This window comes from Acomys russatus, chromosome 11 (genome assembly GCF_903995435.1).
Source record: "Acomys russatus chromosome 11, mAcoRus1.1, whole genome shotgun sequence".
In the NCBI taxonomy this organism is placed as follows: Eukaryota; Metazoa; Chordata; class Mammalia; order Rodentia; family Muridae; genus Acomys; species Acomys russatus.
The window spans coordinates 36,408,634-36,428,671 of record NC_067147.1 but is presented as its reverse complement, the minus strand read 5'-3'; the positions used below and the strand labels follow the sequence as shown (position 1 = coordinate 36,428,671).

General features: G+C 41.2%; 2 protein-coding genes across 6 annotated transcripts in view; both read right to left on the bottom strand.

The window, feature by feature from the left end:
* The window catches only part of Ranbp2 (RAN binding protein 2), a 531,879-nt gene that overhangs the window by 418,424 nt on the left and 93,417 nt on the right, over positions 1-20,038 (bottom strand). The window lies entirely within an intron of this gene.
* Positions 1-20,038, bottom strand: part of Ccdc138 (coiled-coil domain containing 138) — a 60,177-nt gene that overhangs the window by 6,667 nt on the left and 33,472 nt on the right. For 3 of the 5 annotated variants that reach the window (XM_051153077.1, XM_051153079.1, XM_051153080.1), the window contains 4 exons: positions 17,405-17,597; positions 9,857-10,033; positions 7,275-7,413; positions 4,877-5,415 (listed from right to left, as the gene is read on the bottom strand). In XM_051153077.1, coding sequence (XP_051009034.1) covers positions 5,250-5,415; positions 7,275-7,413; positions 9,857-10,033; positions 17,405-17,597 — 675 coding nt within the window. In that variant the 3' untranslated portion in view covers positions 4,877-5,249. Of the gene's footprint in view, positions 1-4,876; positions 5,416-7,274; positions 7,414-9,856; positions 10,034-17,404; positions 17,598-20,038 lie in introns of those variants that run through there. The other 2 variants (XM_051153076.1, XM_051153078.1) reach the window with 2 other exon arrangements.

Below are 20,038 nucleotides of genomic sequence, written 5' to 3'. Positions count from 1 at the left end.
TTACGTGTGCACTCACGCTCTAGTCACCGTGCAGCTGGGTCTGGGGATGCCCCTTCCAGGGTAAATAAGGTCTGTTCTTGCTGGCGAGGTAAGTCTGAACTTTCATTCTTTGTTCCTTTCTTCAAACTCAGTTCTTACAGGGATGATGTGGCAGGGCTTGGACTTGAGGAAGCACTGGGAAAACTAAAGGTCTAACGTCCTTTGAGGTTTGCTAAGTGCAGCAGGAAGTTCAGGTCAGCCTCCCACTGGAGAAGGGCGTGCAATGGGTCTAGCAAGGTCCTAAATAATATTCTACCACAGCCCAGCAGACCAACAGCACTCAGCCTGCATCCTCTCTCTCGCCCAGGACCACTGGCCCTGCAGAGGCCTTTGCAACTGCTGCGAGGGTTGACAACCCACAGGAAGGTCGAAGGGCGCCAGCAGCTCTGTCCGCAGCCCTAGTTCCCTGACACCAAGGTTCACAGTGGCTCAGACTCCTGCCCCAGCTGCTTATACTTATGTCTGGAAAGCACAAGGATGTAGATCTTGTGTTATGCTGATGTCTGAAAGAGATGAGAAGTGAGATGCCAAACAATGCTCAAAACACAACGGGCCGCCTTGTATGTGATCCTGTATTTATTTCATAGAACTAAAAGTAACAACAGCCACATCCACCTCTCTAGTTTGGCCTCATCTCAACTAGCTACTACGAATTTGTCAAGAAGTGCTTTTAGACTGCTGTGTAAACAACTGTGGACCTTAAGACACAAAGTATTGCTTTTTAAGTCTTAAATGAGTTAATTTCTTTGATGTTTACATTTCTACTGGAACTGACCAGATCGACTAGAATTATGTAAGAAAAACAAATCTCTTAAGTAGGCTTTGGATTCAGTAACAGTGGGTTTCAGTTTTTAAGACAGGAAAAATTGCAGCGATGGCTTCAACTTACTTGAAAACTATTCAGACTTTAAAAAAAAAAATTATGTGTATGAGTATTTTATCTGCACGGATGCCTGGCACCTGGAGAAGCTAGGAGGAGGCAAACTCCTGGAACTGGAGTTACAGACTGCTGTGAGCTACATGTAAGGGCTGGGAGCCAGATCCAGGTCTTCTGGAAGAGCAGCCAGTGTGCGCTTAACTAGGAACCCACTGCTCCAGACCCAGATATTTTATATTTTGTTTGTTTGTTTATATTTTTGGTTTTTTGAGAGGGTTTCTCTGTTTTAGCCCTGGCTGTCCTGGAGCTCACTCTATAGACTAGGCTGGCCTTGAACTCACAGAGATCTACTTGCCTCTTACCTCCCCAGTGCTGGGATTAAAGGCATGCATCATCACTGTCCGGCTTTAATTCAGGTATTTTCATAAGTAGATATTACTTAATTTTAAGGTTTCAAGTTATCAAAACGATTTTTGAAACTAGTTTTTAAAGAGACACGGTTTATAAAACACCATTATTATCAATTCTTAGACTGCCATTTGAAATTAATGCTACATTCAGCCTCTATCAGAGATGCTTCTTATTTCAATAGTAGGTAATGCAGAAACCCAGAACTGGTCAGCATGTCAAGGATAGATGATGGGCTGCTCTACCCGACATGGACATCTCTACCACTGGAAAAAACTCAGGGAACAGTACAGAAGAGGGTCAAGAAGGGCTCCAAGAGCCAGAGGATGAGTGTGTGCAGCAAAAAAAATAAAAAAATAAAATAAAAAGGATGTCCTCTGGACACAACCAAGCTAGCTGCTGCACTCATGAACTCACTGATGCTCTGCTTGTCTGCATAATGCATCCCTGTGACTAACCCTGTTGTCTCACCATGGATGTTGGATGGAGCCATGAGACCCCACCTCTCCCTGGGGTGATACTGGCAGCTAATGGTTGCTGGAGGTGGGGGATGTCACTTTCTTCACAAGTGTAGCCTCTGATAATGGTCCAGAATAACCTCCTATCCACACTCACATGAGAAACTCCATTAAATTATATGGGACACACATAGGAAAGGACATGAAAATAGAAGGAGTTTGCTGGGAAGAAGGGTTTTAAGAGGAGGGAGAGTATAAAAGGGTCTTGGGGAATAAAAATGGCTAAAACTAAAATTTACTATCTATGTGTAAGAAAATGCCAAGAAATTAAAACACATAATTGTTTTCAATAGGTCACTTAACATGTTTGAGTCATTCATAGTCACCAGCTTTACTTAAAGATTATGTTCGATGACATCTGGGTCATAGGCATATGGGTATCCTAAAATATACTTACTTATTGGCCATTTGTATTTCTTCTGAGAACTTTCTATCCAATTCTTTGCCCCCATTTTTATTGAGTTTATTTACTTTTTGAATGTTCTGTATACTCTAAATATTAGTGAGGTGATATTTATAGCTATAAAGATTTTCTTCTATTCTGTAAGGCTTCTTTGCTCAATTATTTTTTTTAACTTCTATACAGAAGCTTTGTAAATTCATGAGGTCCTGGTTGTTGGTTGTTGGCCTTTTATTCTGAGCATTAGAGTCCTAGTCAAAAGTCCTTGGCTATGCCTTTATCTTCAACTGTTTTTCCTGCCTCTTTCCCTAGCAATTTCATCTCAACAGGTGTTACGTTGTTGACTTTAATACATTCAGAGTTAATTTTTGTGCAGGGTGAGAGATTGAGATTAGTTTTAGTCTTGTGTATCTACAGCACCCTTTGCTAAAGAGGCAGTCTTCTCCAGCAACTATTTTTGGAACCACAGTAAAAGGAACCGGATAGCTGTAACTGGGTGGGTTTATGACTGAACCTTCTCCATGTCTGTTTTCATGTCAGTGCCATACTGTACTTGCAGCTATGGCTCTGTAATACAATGACAAGTCATGTTATATATGGTGACACTTCCAGTCTTTTCTGCCTGTCTCCCACTCCCAGATTGATCTGGCTGAGAATTTTTAGCTTCCAAATGAATCTTAAGTTATTTTTCTTTCTTTTTGATTAATAGCATTGGAATTTTGATGAGGATTACATTAAATCTTTAGATTTCAGTCATTTTCACAATAATGAGTGCCTTCTTCCATTTCCTTCCTCACTGTAGAAGTCTTTCACTTCCTTGGCTAGAAGGTATGTTTTTAATGGCAACTGTGAGATTATATTCTTCATTTCCCCCTCAGCATGTTTGTTATTGGTTTACAGTATAGCCATTGCTGTTGTGTGCTGATTGTGCATCCTGCCACTTTGATAAAAAGTTTTCTGGTGGAGTCTTTAGGGTCTCTTTTATATAAAATATTACAATCTATAAATAAGGATACTTTAATGCCTTCTTTTCTTATTTGTATTCCTTTTATTTCTACCTTGTCTCACTGATCTGGCTGAGACTTCTAGTACTGTATTGAACAAGAAAGGAGAAAGGTGACACTCATATCTTGTTCCTAGTTTGATTGGAAATACCTTGATTTTTTTTTCAACTCAAGTGTGCTACATATAACCTCCATTATGTTGAGATAGGTTCTTTCTATTCCCACTTTCTTCAGGAATTTTATTCTGAAGGTCTGTTGAATTTTGCCAAGAGCCCTTTTTGCACCTAATGAGATGATCTTGTGAGTTTTGAGTGCATTTATGTGATGTTTCACATTATTGCATATTTGTTTATGCATGTTGAACCATTCCTGTATCTCTGGAATGAAGCCAACCTGCTCATGGTGAATGATCAGTTGGATATGCTCTTGAATTTGGGTTGCAAGGTTGTGGTGTTTTGTTGCTGTTGTTGTTTGAGAAAATAATCTCCTGATTGAGAAGATAACAAACAGCCTAATGAAATAAGGACGCTAAGGTAAGACATGAAAGGGGAATTCAAAAAAGATGCATAAGTACTGAAGAAAATAATAATCTGAACTGTTGGAAATGGAAAGCATACTAATTCACATAAGAAGCTCTGTGGAAAGTCTCCCCACAGAACAGATCAAGCAGAAGGTCTATCTGAGCTGACGATAAGGTCCAGGAACTGGAACAATCAAACAAGGACAAAGATAAAATCAGAAGATATCAGTGGGAATTCCAAGACATATGAAAAGACCCAACCTATGGGCAATAGGCATAGAAAGGGAACCTAGTTCTAAAGGTAGAGAAAACACTAAAAAGAAAAAAGAAGCCCAACACTTTTCTAAAGTTAGGAAAATAGGTGCTCATCAGACTATACTGGTTAGTAGGCAAGTTCGTGGGACAGTCTCTTGACTGATGATGTTGGAGGCCCAGCCCACTATAGGTAGGGCAACTTCTGGACAGGTATTCCTGGGTTGCATAAAAAAGCAAGATGAGTGAGCCATGGAGAGCAAGGTAGTAGGCAGCACTCTCCTATGGTCTCTGCGTCCAGGTTCCTGACTGTCCTCAGGCTGCGGTGTGGAAGTGTGACATAAAATAAGCCCTTTCCGCCCAAGTTGCTTCTAGCCAGTGCTTTATCCCAGTAATAATAAAAAGCAAAGCTGACAGACACCAAAAGATGTTCCAAATAAACGGGCCCAGGGCAGAGGCCCGTGCTGGTGTTCCACCATCGGCAAAGCTGGCTTCAAACCAAAACCAGTGATAAAAGACAAAGATGATTATTTCGCACTGCTTAGGAGAACAGCAGCAAGAGGATCTGATGACCCTCAACACATACGCACCCAACTCCATAAACAGTACTGCATGTGTCATATACACTCCTATGTTGGAGCTGTACCTTGTTACAACCACAATGCAAGTAAATAAAAGAAAAACAGAACAAACAAATAAAAGATAAGTACTTGCCTGAGTGTGGTGGCACATGCCTTTAATCCCAGAACTTAGAAGGCAGAGAGACCTCGATGAGTTTGAGGTCAGCTTGATCTACACATCCAATTCCAGGACAGCCAAGGATATGTAAAAACTGTCTTAAAAAAAAAATGTATTTTGCAATCAAAAGAAGAGATTATACTATATTAAGGAAAAAATGATAGCATAGTTTATTTCCACACAAGAACAAATTATGTTCCAAGTAATCACATAATTTCAAGAAAGACTTTTCCAAAAATAGTTTTATAAAAAGTAACCCTGGTGCTTTAAGTTCTAGAAATGCTACCTTGTACATTAGTATTACCTTAAATGGAAACATTCTAAAACTTGCATGGGTTTTACAGGTCTCGTTTACACAGATGAAAAAATTCTTCTAGATAACTTTCATGATAAATTGTTGTTGATAACTTTACTCTGTAGAATCTACTTTGGTGATTTTTATACTGTTAGAAATAATGAACACATGTACACACATACACACACACACACTTTTCTAATGGCTTGTACTAGAGACCACGGAGTTACATTTTGTTAAACCCAGATTGAACAGAGTTGAATTTAGGTTAATACAGAGAAAGGCGTGCTCTGGATGTGTTGTCCTTTGTATTTCCTGAAGCATTAGGTGAATGGTAAAAACTTCAAAGAGCTTCTTGTTACTCCTGCAAAAGAATAGGCATATTATTTAGTTACCACATAATCTGGCGAATAAAATGACTCCCAACTTTAACTTTTCCAGTTAAAATACAGAGTTTGGAATATACTTGCTGTATAAGACTACCGCTCTTCCAATGCACACCCTGTGCAACAGACTCGGGCTGCAAACTCTATATTTTAATTGGAAAAGTGAAAGTTAAAGTTGGGGGGAGCGGGGGGGAGCGGGGCGTCATCTTATATGCCAGACAATATGGTACTTAGAAGCTTGAGAGAACTTATGCAAATGTGAGGAAATGGCACTTGGTCTTGTTGTTGTTGTTTCTTTAAAGTAATTTATTTACTTTCTTTTTTATTGTATGTACATTCGTATGAATGTGTCAGACCCTTTGGGACTGGAGTTGAGCTGCCATGTGGGTGCTGGGAATTGAACCCAGGTATTTTGAAGGACAGACAGTGCTCTTAACCACTGAACCATCTCTCCAGCCCCAGGGCACTTGTTTTTTTTTGTTTTTGTTTTTTTTAAACAACTGAGAAAATGGCTGACTATACAATTAAGATACTAATAAAACTAAGTTTTATGAGCTAAGCCTGAAGTAGAAAAACATTAAAGGCAAAAGATAACATAATTTATATCCTGAAAACTGAACCCTATTCACTAACAGAGAATAAGTACTAGAAACAAGGAACATACCCCCCTTTCCCACAGTTAGAACCAACTGTCTATCTTAAGGATCTAAACTGGCAATACCCTACTCTTTAATCACTCTCTTTAATGAACATTCAAGCTTGGTGTGGTGGTGCGCACCTTTAATGCCAGCACTCTGGGGCAGAAGCATGCAGATTTGAGTTCCAGGACAGCCTGGTCTGCACAGTAAGTTCCAGGATAGCTAGGGCTACCTAGAGAGACCCTGTCTCACAAGACGAAAGGAGGAGGAGGAGGAAAAAAGAACAATGAGGAACAAAGAGTGAAGAGGAAGAGGAAGAGGAGGGAAGAAGGCATTCAGTGATTTCCTTTTTATTAGAGTCCTATCTTAAATATAAAACAGAATTCCTCCATATTTTATTTTCATATCTTGGCATACTTGCCTCTAGAGTGGTTTGTTCTGACTTTATCACTTGATTAATAAACTTGTTCTTTGTGGAAGAGCATTTGCCTACTATGCAGTTAGCCCTGGGCTACCAGGACCACAGAAGCTAAAGCAGCCCTCAACATACAAACGACCTCCCTTGCAATGTCTCAAATTACAAAGCCTTGTTCCCAGATTTGCATGCTCTCTCTGATATTTAAAGCTGGTTAGATGAACTGAAACAATTGAGGACAACTCTGCATTCAGAGACTAATAGTCCATTATTAAATCTCTCTCTCTCTCTCTCTCTCTCTCTCTCTCTCTCTCTCTCTCTCTCTCTCTGTGTGTGTGTGTGTGTGTGTGTGTGTGTTGCATGGCACGGGCACATGCAGGTGGTCCATGCATAACAGGCAGGGAGGACGTCCGGCACACTACTATCTATCTTTCTCTGATTTAGTCTGTCACTAGAACTGGAGTTATGCTGGTATCTCCATCTCCTGCGGTGCTGGGCTCCCAGGTGCTTGCAGCCACACTTAGCTTTTTATGGGAGCACTAGGGATTTGAGCTCAAGTTCTCATGCTTATGAAGTAACTACTTTTTTTTTCCCAAGACAGGGTTTCTCTGTGAAGTCCTTGCTGGCCTCAAACTCACAGAGATCCACCTGCCTCTGCCTCCCAGGTGTTGGGATTAAAGGTGTGCACCACCGCCACGCTGCTATGAAGTAACTACTGTTACCTGCCCTATTAGTAATCACAAAATAAGTATCAATTAAACATGTTACAAAAAGATATTCTTACTTGATTTTGGAAAGCTTCTGTAGGATAATACTGAGCTTTTCTAGGATGTGAAGATCAAGTTTAGGGGTCCGAAGCAGTACAGAACAAGTACGAAAAAATAAAGAGCTGCTGCAGGCTTCCAGGAAAGGCTGCAGGGCCTCTGCAAAACAAGTCACCAAGTAAGAAGTATACAAAGGAATTGAAGAAGCAGAGCCAGAACTGTGTGAGGCATTTGTCCACACCAGTGTGGGCTTTTATTCTTTCATCCTTAAACTGTAGGCCAAAACTATCACTTGAAAAGTGAAATCATCCATTGGCTCTTGTTGGGTGTTACAAGGAGCAGGCCATTATCTAATACAAAGTGTGTTGGAAAGAGAAGGGGAAACTGTTTCTTCAAGAAACTTCTAACTGGAAGCCAGTCTAGATGATTGCAAATAAGAAATCCATTGAAGAAGCAAATCCCTTTTCTTAAAACCCCAATAACAATTCTGAGTATTAGATAGGAAAGATCATTTTGGCCATAAGAGCTAATAAATGAAAGATTCATAACAGATTGAAAACCTAAGGGTAAAAATGTTAAGGAATCATGGTGGAAGAGTGGGCAGAAACATGAGGATCAAGTAGTCTGCCATAGGATTGTGCCTCCTAAGATGTCAGCTCCTACTATCAAGTCTTACCAACATGATTGCTTACACATGAGCTGAACAAAACAACAGAGATGCCAAAGTGGATGAGGAAAACCCACAAGGCCTTGTGGAGACCAAACCAATGACATTTTGTGTTCAGGGCCTGAGAACCCTACCTACACCACCACCACCACCACCCCGGAGTTTCCAGGGAAAGCCGCAAACATACAGCTAGCAACTGTTCCTGGGAGCTTGCACCCAGGGCCAACCAATCAGAGCCACAGGTCACTGTGACCAGAACATACAAAAAACTGCCCCCTGTGGTCTGGCTCTGGCCCCCCTCTCTTAGCCCTGGTCCCCAGCCAATCAGCTTAACTGGCCTGGACCTTTAAAAACGCTGTTCCCTAGCACTAGGGGCTGCCACCTTCCCTCCTCATGAGGGGGCTGATGGTCCAGGCTCTGAGCTTGAAATAAATGAGATTCTTTGTGATTTGCATCCGGCTGATTCCTGGTGGTCTTTGGGGGTCTCACAACTTGGGCATTACAGCCTCACCCCTACACAAAACAGTATAGGGAACTAGGAATGCTGAGGGTGGGAGAAACCATCTTCTCCAGGGAAGACCACACCAGGTGTTTACCCTACACCAAATAAATGGTCAGCCCTGAAAACATACACATACATGTAACATGATACAGTCTGAGCAGCTTGTAGTCACGTATTCAGGGGTGTGTGTTTATTTACACATATGTGTGTGTAATAACAATGCACAAAGGCATTGAATTTGAAGGAGAACAAGAAAAGACAAATGGGAGAATTTGAAGGAGTAGAGGAAAGGGCATAATATAATTATATCATAATCGCAAAACAAAGTTATCTTTTAAATTTTAAAGTGTTCACATAAAGATGAATTTATTTGAAAAATTAAGAGTGAAACTTAAAAGTCAAAACAAAAAAGAAATTACCAACTTAGAAGAGGAAAGGAGAGATGACTGTGCATATATTTGCTGTAAGACTGACATCATTACCATGAGTTCTTATGGATCAATTAGAAAAGATGGACCTAGTATTTTTATTAGAACACAACTAACCCAACTATAAGAAAACACAATATATTCAATCTCATTAATAATAAAAGAATAAGCTGGGCAGTGGTGGTGCATGCCTTTAATCCCAACACTTAGGAGGCAGAGGCAGCAGATCTTTGAGTTTGAGGCCAGCCTGGTCTACAGAGTGAGTTCTAGGACATCCAGGGCTACACAGAGAAACCTTGCCTGGAGAAAACAAAAAGGAAAGGAGGAAAGGCGAGAGGGGAGAGAGGAGGGGGTATGGGAGAGGGGAGAGAGGAGGGGGGATAGGAGAGGGGAGAGAGGAGGGGGACAGGAGAGAGGAGAGAGGAGGGTGACAGGAGAGGGGAGAGGGGAGAGAGGGGGAGAGAGTGGAGGGGATGAGAGGGAGAGAGAATTTTATTCAGCATTAGAAAAGCAAAATCATGACATTTTCAGAAAATAGATGCAAATGGAACTATGTTAAATGAAATAAGCCAGACTCAGAGACAAATATCACGTTATTTCTCATACAAGGAACTTAAATTTTAGATTATATACATATGTATGTAGCTATATCTATATGTTTGTATTTGCAGGATACTTAACTAGAAAAGGAATCATAAGAGGGGAGGAAGAGATCATAAAATAGGAACAGCAGAAGACATGTGATAAGAAGGTATGAAAGGGCACAAACCGGAAGAAGAACAAGAGCCATCTGAGGGAAGGGGCAGAGCGGGCAGTGGCGGGAGGGGCACACAGCAACAAAGTATGACAATGAAATCTCATTCTGTGTGCTGACCTAAATGATCACTTTTGGAAATAGCCACCACTTAGAAGCTGCAGTAGAGCCCAGTGTGTGGGGTTAACCTCTTCCAATTAGAAGGAGATGAAAGCACCATTTCTTTACATACATAAGACATACAAACTTACTGGATTCCACTGTCATCTGAAGCAAACTGTCGATGACGTTGGATAAGAGCCCTTTACTGGATATTCTCAGGTGTCTCAGTATCACTGGAACAGCTTGGTACTCCAAAAATAGGGTTTTTCCTTCATCTGTCTTCAAGTCCAAACAAAGGGAATCAAATGCTTGAGCTAGGTAGTCAGCTAGAAACAATATAAACAACCATCTATGCATCAGTTATTCAATCAGAAACAAAGTTTTTTTTAAAAAATCCACCATTTTAATAAAATAAAAATATAAAATAATTAAATGATCACAAACTAAGTTTAGATTCCTCTTCTTCACTGGTTTATTGGAATGCAATGGAGAAGGAGAAAGAAAAGGTAGCCCAATTACAAAAGGTTAATTGTTGATATATTAAAATAATAAGCCCCATTTTGTTTATAATAAGACAGAAAATGATTAATATTAAATAACACAGCAGTATATATTTCCATGCTTCTACTAACTTAAACAGAACTAGTATTGATATCTTAAAGATAGCTTCTAAGATTCCATGTCTTATTGCTGACTTCTAAATACCTCCCCACTTAAAATTGTAACTATACACAAACTTGCTCAACAAGTTCTAAGCACGGATTTCTGTCTCCTACTAAAGAGTAAATATCACACCATTCAAAACAACTTCAAAAAGGCTGGGCTGTAGGCGCTGACCTTTTCCAAACCTACTTTATTTGGGGTTTTTAATTCTTACATCTCCCTTCCAACCCACCTACCCTAGATAGGAGAGAAAAGAGGTTAATGGGAACAGGAGAAGTAGACATTTTTGGACTCAGTTCCTGGGAGCGATTCCCCTGGCGTAGCCAGCAGGATTGAGCAGACCAGCAATTCCACCAAAGTTGCTGCTGGAACCTGGAGCAGCAGCTGGGACCCGGACTGTCCTCTGGAGCTGTCTCTCTAGGAGCGTTTCTCAAAGTGAAACGATGAACAGCCAGACAATCCCAAGACCCAAAAAGCCCCCAGCCTCCTGTTTTTGGCCCATATATATATCTCCTCTCAGAGTCTGTACTAAGATGTGTTTCAGCCTGCAAAAACCAAGCCCCCTCACGAGATGGCTCATCCTCTAGTGGATAAACATCACCTGTTCTCTCACAAGTCTGTTCCCCATCCCACACTTGAGACCAAAACAAAAACATGTTTACATCCACTACTTATGCCACACTTGGGATCAAAACAAAAACCTGTGTCCACTACACTGGGCTTTGCTGTGGTCCACTACACTTTGTGACCTAACCATTATTATGAACGACAGCAATTATTTTACCAATACCAACACTAGAATGGCACTTCGAGATCAGATTCAATTCCTTCCCTTTAAACATGTTCCACATGTGACTGGCAAGCCATTACGTTAAGAGAAGCACCAATTAAATTACCATCAATGCAAATAAAATATCAGAGACTTGTACCATTACTCTTTGGTTCAGCAGCTATCCCATTATGACATGTACAATAGTTTTAACTGCTTTTAAACATGTGTAGTTTCCAAAACGTTCCTTCAGTATAAAATTCTAAGAAATTTTTAAAAATCCATGCTATTCACGTAACACTGAGTTACCTTTTTTAAAAAAGTATTATTTAAAGGAGGAGGTATAATAGAGTGTCTTGAGGCAAACATACGCCTTTCCTAAAGTAGGCAGAGGCAGGTAAATCTCTGTGAGTTACAGGCTAGCAAGGACTACATAGCCAGACCCTGTTAATGATAACAACAACAACAACAACAACAATAATAATAATAATAATAATAATAATAATAATAATAATAGGACTCCAAAGTCATTAGTTGGTAAATGGAATCCCCTAGTGGTCCCAGGTGTGGGATATCTCCCTGTGAGCTGTTGGTTGTGGAAGGGGCGGGCTGGAGATCACCAGTACAGGCTTCTGCCGTTGCTCTTCTCTGCCCCTCAGAACTGGACTATAAGAGCCCACGGCTGAAGACATTGCACATTTTGGTTGCAGAACATGGAGAATGCAAGCTGGCCCTACGCTGCTTCCTACTGGCTTTCTCATTCCTGGAAAGTGCCACTCAGGCTGCTGGAAGAAATGGCCAGTGTAACAGTCTTTTGCAGCTGTAAACCTCACAAGCTACAATACCAACATGCCAGGTAAGCTGTGCCCACTGGAGCAATAGTGGCAGGACTGTTACGCTCTTGGGAAGTCCCTGAGTTCAGTTCCCAGCAGTGTTGGGTGGCCCACAACTCTTTCTAATTCCAGTTCCTCAGGAACGGACACTGCTGGCTCTCACATGCACACAGACCATACAGACACATACACAGAATAAGAAATAATAAAAATAATTCTCGAAAATGTGCATGAAAAAACTTTGAGTAATTCTAATCTGTATCCATTTGTGATATGCTATTTTTATTTCTAGAAGAGTTCAGTTCAAAGAACACTAATACCACTTAATTTTTTTACATAAAAATAAACTCTGCAAACAAATACATATTTAGCACAACTGCTAGGTTCTGTTCAGATTTGTCTGGCTTGTAAGTTCATTTGTGCATGTTTGTGTGCGTGCGGAGGACAGATACTGGTGTTAGGTGCCACTCTTATTTTTGAAATCAAAATATAATCACATCATTTTCCATTTCTCATTCCTCCCTCCACCCCCTCCTACGTACATCCCCACTCGTGGCCTCTGGACCCTTTTTCTTTAGTTGTTTTGAGCCAGGGTCTCTCACTGAACTTGAATCAACATTTTGGTTAGAGAGGCTGACCAGTGAGCCCAAGCAATACACCTGTTTGTAGCCCTCAGCGCTAGGACCGGAGTCAGACACTGCTGTGCCTGGCTCTTGTATGGATGTCAGGAATCTAAACCAGGGCCCTTATGCTTGTATGGCAGGCACATTAGCCACCAAGTCATCTGCTTGGCCAAACATTTTTTGAAGCAACAACATAGAATAGCAAAGCCTGACCTCTTCGTAGGAACAAGTTTTACAGCAGCGCCCCCTACTGTATTTAAAATTACCTGCAACAGCAAACATGATTAAGTGTACTATATCATAGGGCTGTTAGTTGAGACAGGGTCTTACTGCATAGCTAGCTCTGCCTAGTCTGGAACATCATGTGTAGACCAGGCTGGCCTTAAATCTGCTTTAGTTCTCTTGCCTTGGCTTTCTTAGTGCTAAGTAGACATGTGTGTCACTGCATCCAGCTTAATGGTACTTTTTTTTTTTTTTTTTTAATTTATAAGCTTAAAAGGTTGTCCTTTTCTTTCTTTCTTTAAATCTTTTGGTCTGGACTTTTGCTTTGTATATTACAGTTTCCTATTTTGTGTTTTTATGGTGTGTGTGTGTGTTTTTCTTATATTTTTCTTCTTATGTAAAAAAATTCTGTTTAGCTTTGTTTTGTTTTGTCTGTTTTGTAGAAAGATAGAGAAACAAGGCATGGAGTTAGACTGGTGGAGAGGATCCCAGAGAAGACGAGGGAGGAGAAACCATTATCAGAATATAATGAATGAGAAAAATTATTTTCAGTTTTAAAATGAGGGGAAAAGAGTTGTCCTTTAACAGTTTTCACAGATAGAAAAATCGTATTTGGTTATTAGTTTTCTAAAGAGCTTTTATCCTTTTAAAGATATTTGTTTTATTTGTAATTATACATATATATGTGGGAAGCGGGAGAACATGAGTGTGGGTGCCTGCAGGGGCCAGAAGAGGGTATGGGGCCATGTGGAACTGGAGCTGTGGAAGAGGTGCTGGGAGCCACACTCCAGTCCTCCACAAGAGGAGCAAGCACTCTTTCTTGAGTTCTTTATATATTTTGGATATTAAACCTTTGTCAGATGAAGGGTCGGTGAAGATCTTTTCCCAGTGTGTAGGCTGTCGCTTAGTTCTACTGACAGTGTCTCCTGCCTTACAGAAGCTTCTCAGCCTCATGAGGTCCCATTTATTAATTGTTGACATTAAGGCCTGGGCTGTTGGTGTACTGTTCAGGAAGTTGTTTCCTGTGCCTGTGTGTCCCAGGCTCTTCCCCACTTTTTCCTCTAACTGAATTAATGTCTCTGGTTTTAAGTTGAGGTCTTTAATCCACTTGGACTTGAGTTTTGTGCATGGTGACAAATAAGGGTCTAATTGCATTTTTCTACATGTAGACATCCAGTTAGACCAGCACCATTTGTTGAAGATGCTATCATTTTTCCATTGAATAGATTTGGCTTCTTTGTCAAAAATCAAGTGAGCAAATGTGTGTGGATTCATCTCTGGATCTTCAATTCGATTCCATTGATCCACCGGCCTATTGCTTTGCCAGTACCATGCTGTTTTAATTACTGTTGCTCTGTAGTACAGCTTGAGATCAGGTATGGAGATTCCTCCGGAGGATCTTTTATTGTATAGGATTGTTTTGGAACAAGCACTCTTAACCACCGAGTGGCCTAACCTTTCAAAAATAAGTCAAGCTGTGTCATTTTAATTTCTTTACTGTTGAAGATTTTCTAAAAAAATAAAACTAATAAAATGAATTTAGGTTTCCAACATTTCAGTTATCAACTGTATCAAAATGTGCTTTTAAAAATGTATGTGCTAGAGCTGGAGAGTTCGCTCAGTGGTTACGAGCATCTTATGGCTCTTGCAGAGGAACAGAAGTTTGTTCCCAGCACCCATGTCAGGAAGCTTACAACCTCCTCTAACTCCAGTTCCAGGTGCTCCAACACCAAGGGTGCTACATTCACATGCATGCGTGTACACACACACACACACACACACACACACACACACACAATTTAAATGAGAAAATATTTTTTAAATGAATTGTGGGCAGTTATGCATGGACCACCTGCATGTGTCCGTGCCGTGCAACACACACACAGATTTAATAATGGACTATTAGTCTTTGAATGCAGAGTTGTCCTCAATTGTTTTTATTCATTTAGTCTACATGGTAGATAATAAAAACATGAGAAATTCTCTGCAGCAACTCTTATGAAAAGGGAGCTCTGGAGAGCTGCAGGGGTCAAGGACCTGGGCGCATGGGGGCTCACAGAGACTGAACCACCCAAGAGCATGCACAGTCTGGGTCTAGACCCCTACACGTATGTAACAGACATACAGCATGGTCAACATGTGGGTCCCCTAGGAATGGTTGTAGGGGCTATCTCCAACTCTATTGCCTGCCTCTGGATCCCTTTTCCCCTCTCTGGGCTGCCCTGCCAGGCCCCAGTGGGAGAGGATGCGCTTAGTCCTGCTGCGACTTGACTTGAGGTGTGAGGCTGGGTTGATACCCCTTAAGGGCCTCCCCTTCTCTGAGAAGGGGACGGTGTGTGTGTGTGTGTGTGTGTGTGTGTGTGTGTGTGTGTGTGTGTGTGTGTGTGTGTGTATGTAACCCGTAGGAGAGGAGGGAGGTGGTGGCAGGGTCAGGCTGTAAAATGATTAAATTAATAAGTAAATGGAAAAATGAAAAGGGAACTCTGTTGCCAGCCTCAACCCTTGCCTAACCTGGTGGCTTGGCCAAAGCACACAGAAGCGATGCTGTGTGGACAGGCGCCCAGCCTTGTGTGCTCTGCAGTCTCCTGGAAGATGGCCAGGAATAGATCTCATGATGAGAGGCCAGTGGGGAACAGGAAGATGATCCAGAAAAGGTAGCTAAGCCCAGGCCAAACTTCCAATGCAAGGATCTGTAAACTAGTAAAATGAATTTGTTTCTTAAAGATTTTGTTTTGTCCCAGGGGCCTTGGGGCAGAGGGGCTTCCCTGGCCAAGGGTCCTTGCTGAAAGGGCAGCACACAGATGAGATAAGGAGTCAGCAAGGGGAAGGAGGGAGCCGGGATGATGGTCAGGGGAATCTGGCAGCTCCCTGACTGACTAGCACTCAGGTGCTTCTTTGTTTATACAGGTTTCACAGAACAAAGAGCGACTAATGGTTCTCCAAGTGGTACAGATTATGTGTTTGATTTTCCATTACATGTCCAGGGTTACAAGTACAGTCACAATTAGAAAATACAAACAGAACAGTACTTATTATTATTATTAGCCCCATAACTCCAATTTAAAGAATCTAAAGAATGTCTTCTCCAAAGCAAACACATTTATTATATGACAGCCTGCTTAATAGTGTAGCCTGGCCAGGCGTCGTGATGCACTCCTTTAATCCCAGCACTCGGGAGGCAGAGGCAGGTGGACCACTGTGAGTTCGAGGCCAGCCTGATCTACAAAGCGAATCCAGAACAGCTAAGACTACACAGAGAGACCCTGTCTCGAAAAAACCAAAAAACAAACAAACAAATAAACAAAAAAGAGTGTAGCCTGTCAAGTGTTTGTAGTTTGAGAGCACTCCAGACAAAATATCTAAGCCAGTCTTTTTATGAATAGCAGATGCTAATATCTAACTTCTTTTATTTACATTTCATCACCTATGCTATAAAGTAGGAAAAGTTTTAGTCAATCTAGTTTAATTCCTTCAGGAATGTACCCTATATGACCCCCATCTTTACACTTGAATCTGTTTTTTGTTTTGTTTTTCGAGACAGGGTTTCTCTGTGTAGCCTTGGCCATTCTGGACTCACTTTGTAGACCAGGCTGGCCTTGAACTCACAGCGATCCACCTGCCTCTGCCTCCCGAGTGCTGGGATTAAAGGCGTGCGTCACCACACCCGCTGAGACCTTGAATCTGTAGCCTATTCTCCTGGCCAGTCAGGTTTTGTCAACTGTTTCTGTTTACCCTGCACCAATTATACTGTTTGAGTTTGCTCAGGGGCAAATACCTCAAGGAGACTCCTGGAGTAATGGCCTCATCTGGCTATATCTCCGTTTAAAGATCTCGAAGGCATAAGGAATAATAGCCAGATAAAGTTAATTTTAGGATTTTCCTAAAAAGACTCAGGCATAATTTTCTCAGGAAAAGACATAAAATGAATCATAATTCAGAATGTCCCCCAAGAATGCAACAAGCAGAGACCAAAACCCAAAAGTTAGAGATAGAAGGAGAGTGATTAGAGCAATCTGCTCAGCTTTGCTGGAACTGTGTCAAGCCGCTGTGCTGGCTTCCAAGGGTTGTGGCTGTGCACTGCATGCATGCCTCATACTCACGGAGGCCATAACAAGGCATTGGATCCACTGGAGCTAAAGCTAGAGGCAATTGAGAGTCATGCTACATGTGTGCTGGGAACCAAACCTAGGGTCTCTGTGAGAGCAGCAAGTGCTCTAAAATGCTCAGCCACCTTTCCAGCCCCATACACGTTGTTTTAAGTCTCTTGTTTGGTATTTTATTATATCAAAAGACAGCTAATACAGTCTAATAAACATTAATTGTGATCTCAAGTAAAACAAGTTCTTAAATATTTAAAGCAGTATTTATTGATAATAACAGCCATCTAAGAATTTACTATATGCCAAACTTTTGCCAAACTTTTACATTAATTCTTTCACTTAAGCTTTAAAAAGCAAAATGCACCACTATTATAAAATAACTGAATCTCATTCTGAAAGTATTGAACATACTTGACTGTAAAAGAAATGCTTCATTATGTAATACTCACTCATAACTATTTATTCAGTGGACACTCTGGAGGCTCACCTTGAGTGACTGTTTTGAGGACAATTAAGGTTGACAAAAATCTTAGTGACAAACTGGAGCTCTTGAAGAACGATGCTGCCTTTGGTTTGTTCTCCACAGAATGTTCTAAAGAATTATCCTGAATTCCTTTAATGACAACTCCTTTAAATATGTCTTCACCCAATCTCCTTAATGTTGAGGTCATAGTTGAATGCTGTGAAAAAAAAAAAATATATGCATGATCATCTATTTTAAATGCTTTGATTAAATTTATGTAAAGCAAATATTTATGAAAAATAGAATAGAAAATATGCAAAATTACAATTAAAACTACATAATTAACTTTTAAAAACCAAGTATGGACTTCTTTTCTTAAAATGTTTTCTTAAGGAGTTAAGATCAGGTTAAATCTGGCACATCAACAAAAGAGAGCTGGACTCCTGTGAGTGCACCTCCTTCCCTCTTGGGAGCCAGGCCAAATCAGGTTTTTCTCAGAGGCCCTGTTGAAAGAGTGAAGTCCACAGGAAGCTAATGGAGCAGTGTTGCTCAAAGGAACACAGGGTGTCTCAAGTGCATCACAGACTGAGCACATGGTGGCCTGGGGACTGATAACCTCAGTCTCTTCAAGGAGGAAAAGCCAGGTTCCCGGGAACCACAAATAACTTAACTCTTTCCAGGTCCTGCCTCAGCCCTGGACCAGACCAGACCTTGCCAACTCTGCTCTGGGCAGGCACACAGGAGTGCTTGCTTAGCAAATGGCTGGCTTCATGTTTTCAGCTCAGTCTCTCTATAAATACCCCCAGTGGACTCTGGAAATGTAACAATTTCAAAAGAATCAAATACTGGGAATACACGGGAAATTCTCATAGGATAAATTGCAACAAGAAAACTGACAAAAGGGAAATAATGGCACAGAATAAGGTATCTCTAGAATAACGTGGGATCTGACGGCCTTCCACAGACTTATTACAACTCAAACAAAAGGAAACAATTTCACACTACTGAAAATGAGAATGTGCAAGCTAGACTTAGAAATAACTTAGAAGTTTCTGTGTTGTGTTCTGTGTTCCAGCCCTTGTCACTTATTTTCATGATGATTTTCCACATCGTCATTAGGATTTATAAACTCATTCTAAGTTCAGAATTGATACTGCAATGTGGATAGCACATTTTGAATGTGTATATGAAAAACTAAAAACAGACATTCTGACTTGTGGGGGCATCAAATGATTGGCGGTGAGTAGAATGAACAAGGTGACTGTTTAAACGGATTGTAAATCAGACTTTGGTATCCCTGAGGAAAAGTACTTTTTTTTTTTTTGGTTTTTCGAGACAGGGTTTCTCTGTGTAGCCTTGGCTATCCTGGACTCACTTTGTAGACCAGGCTGGCCTTGAACTCACAGCGATCCACCTGCCTCTGCCTCCCGAGTGCTGGGATTAAAGGTGTGCGCCACCATGCCCGGCTTGGAAAAGTACATCGTTTTAGTAGCATGCAGAATGTTCCCATTTTAAAAAATTTAAAATAATTAAAACTTGCAAATTTCAAAAAATTTTTAAAGAAAATGATCAAGAAAAAAGGAAATTATATAATAAAAACAGGATCAATATGCCAAGAAGGCATAATAATCCTAAATGTATATTCACCAATCAACAAAATTTTGAAATGTGAAACTAGGCTTGGCATGATGGCTCGGCTGTTAGGAGCACCCTCTGCTCTAGCATAGGACTGCTGTTTGTTTCCAGCAGCACATGGCAGGTCACAACTGTTTATAATTCCAACTCAAGGGAGTCAAAGGCCCTCTTCTGAGCTCCATAGGCACTGCATGCATGTGCAGGCTAAACACTTTTATCATCATCATCATCATCATCATCATTATTTTATTTATTTATTTCTGGTGTTTTGAGACAGGGTTTTTCTGTGTAGCTCTGGCTGTCCTGGAACTCAGAGATCCACCTGCCTCTGCTATCTGAGTACTGGAATTAAAGGAATGTGTCACTATCACCCAGCTCACATTAAAAAAAAAACTTATTATTTAATGTGAGACAAAAACAAGTGATACAAGAGAAACAAACGTGCAGGCTACAACATAACTTTAACATACTATCCTCAGCTATTGATGGTAGTACTAGAAAGTGTCAGGATATAAATATATACATAGACACACACATACATATACACAAAAAAATAAGTATTTTTTAAATGTAAGTAAAAATGTGACATATCAAATATGTGGAAAATGGAGGTGCCTCGGGTGGCTAAGTGCCTGCTACACAAGCATAAAACCTGAGCTGGGCCCGCCCACCACCATGAAGCATAGGTGGAAGACACCCAGAGGCCTGCCTGCAGTGGGCCTGCCCAATGACACGTGGCCTGCCTGCAGTGTGACCTGCCCAAAGACACGTGGCCTGCCTGCAGTGTGACCTGCCCAAAGACATGTGGCCTGCCTACAGTGTGGCCCGCCCACTGACATGTGGCCTGCCTGCAGTGTGGCCTGCCCAATGACACGTGGCCTGCCTGCAGTGTGGCCTGCCCAATGACACGTGGCCTGCCTGCAGTGTGGCCTGCCCAATGACACGTGGCCTGCCTGCAGTGTGGCCTGCCCAATGACACGTGGCCTGCCTGCAGTGTGGCCTGCCCAATGACACGTGGCCTGC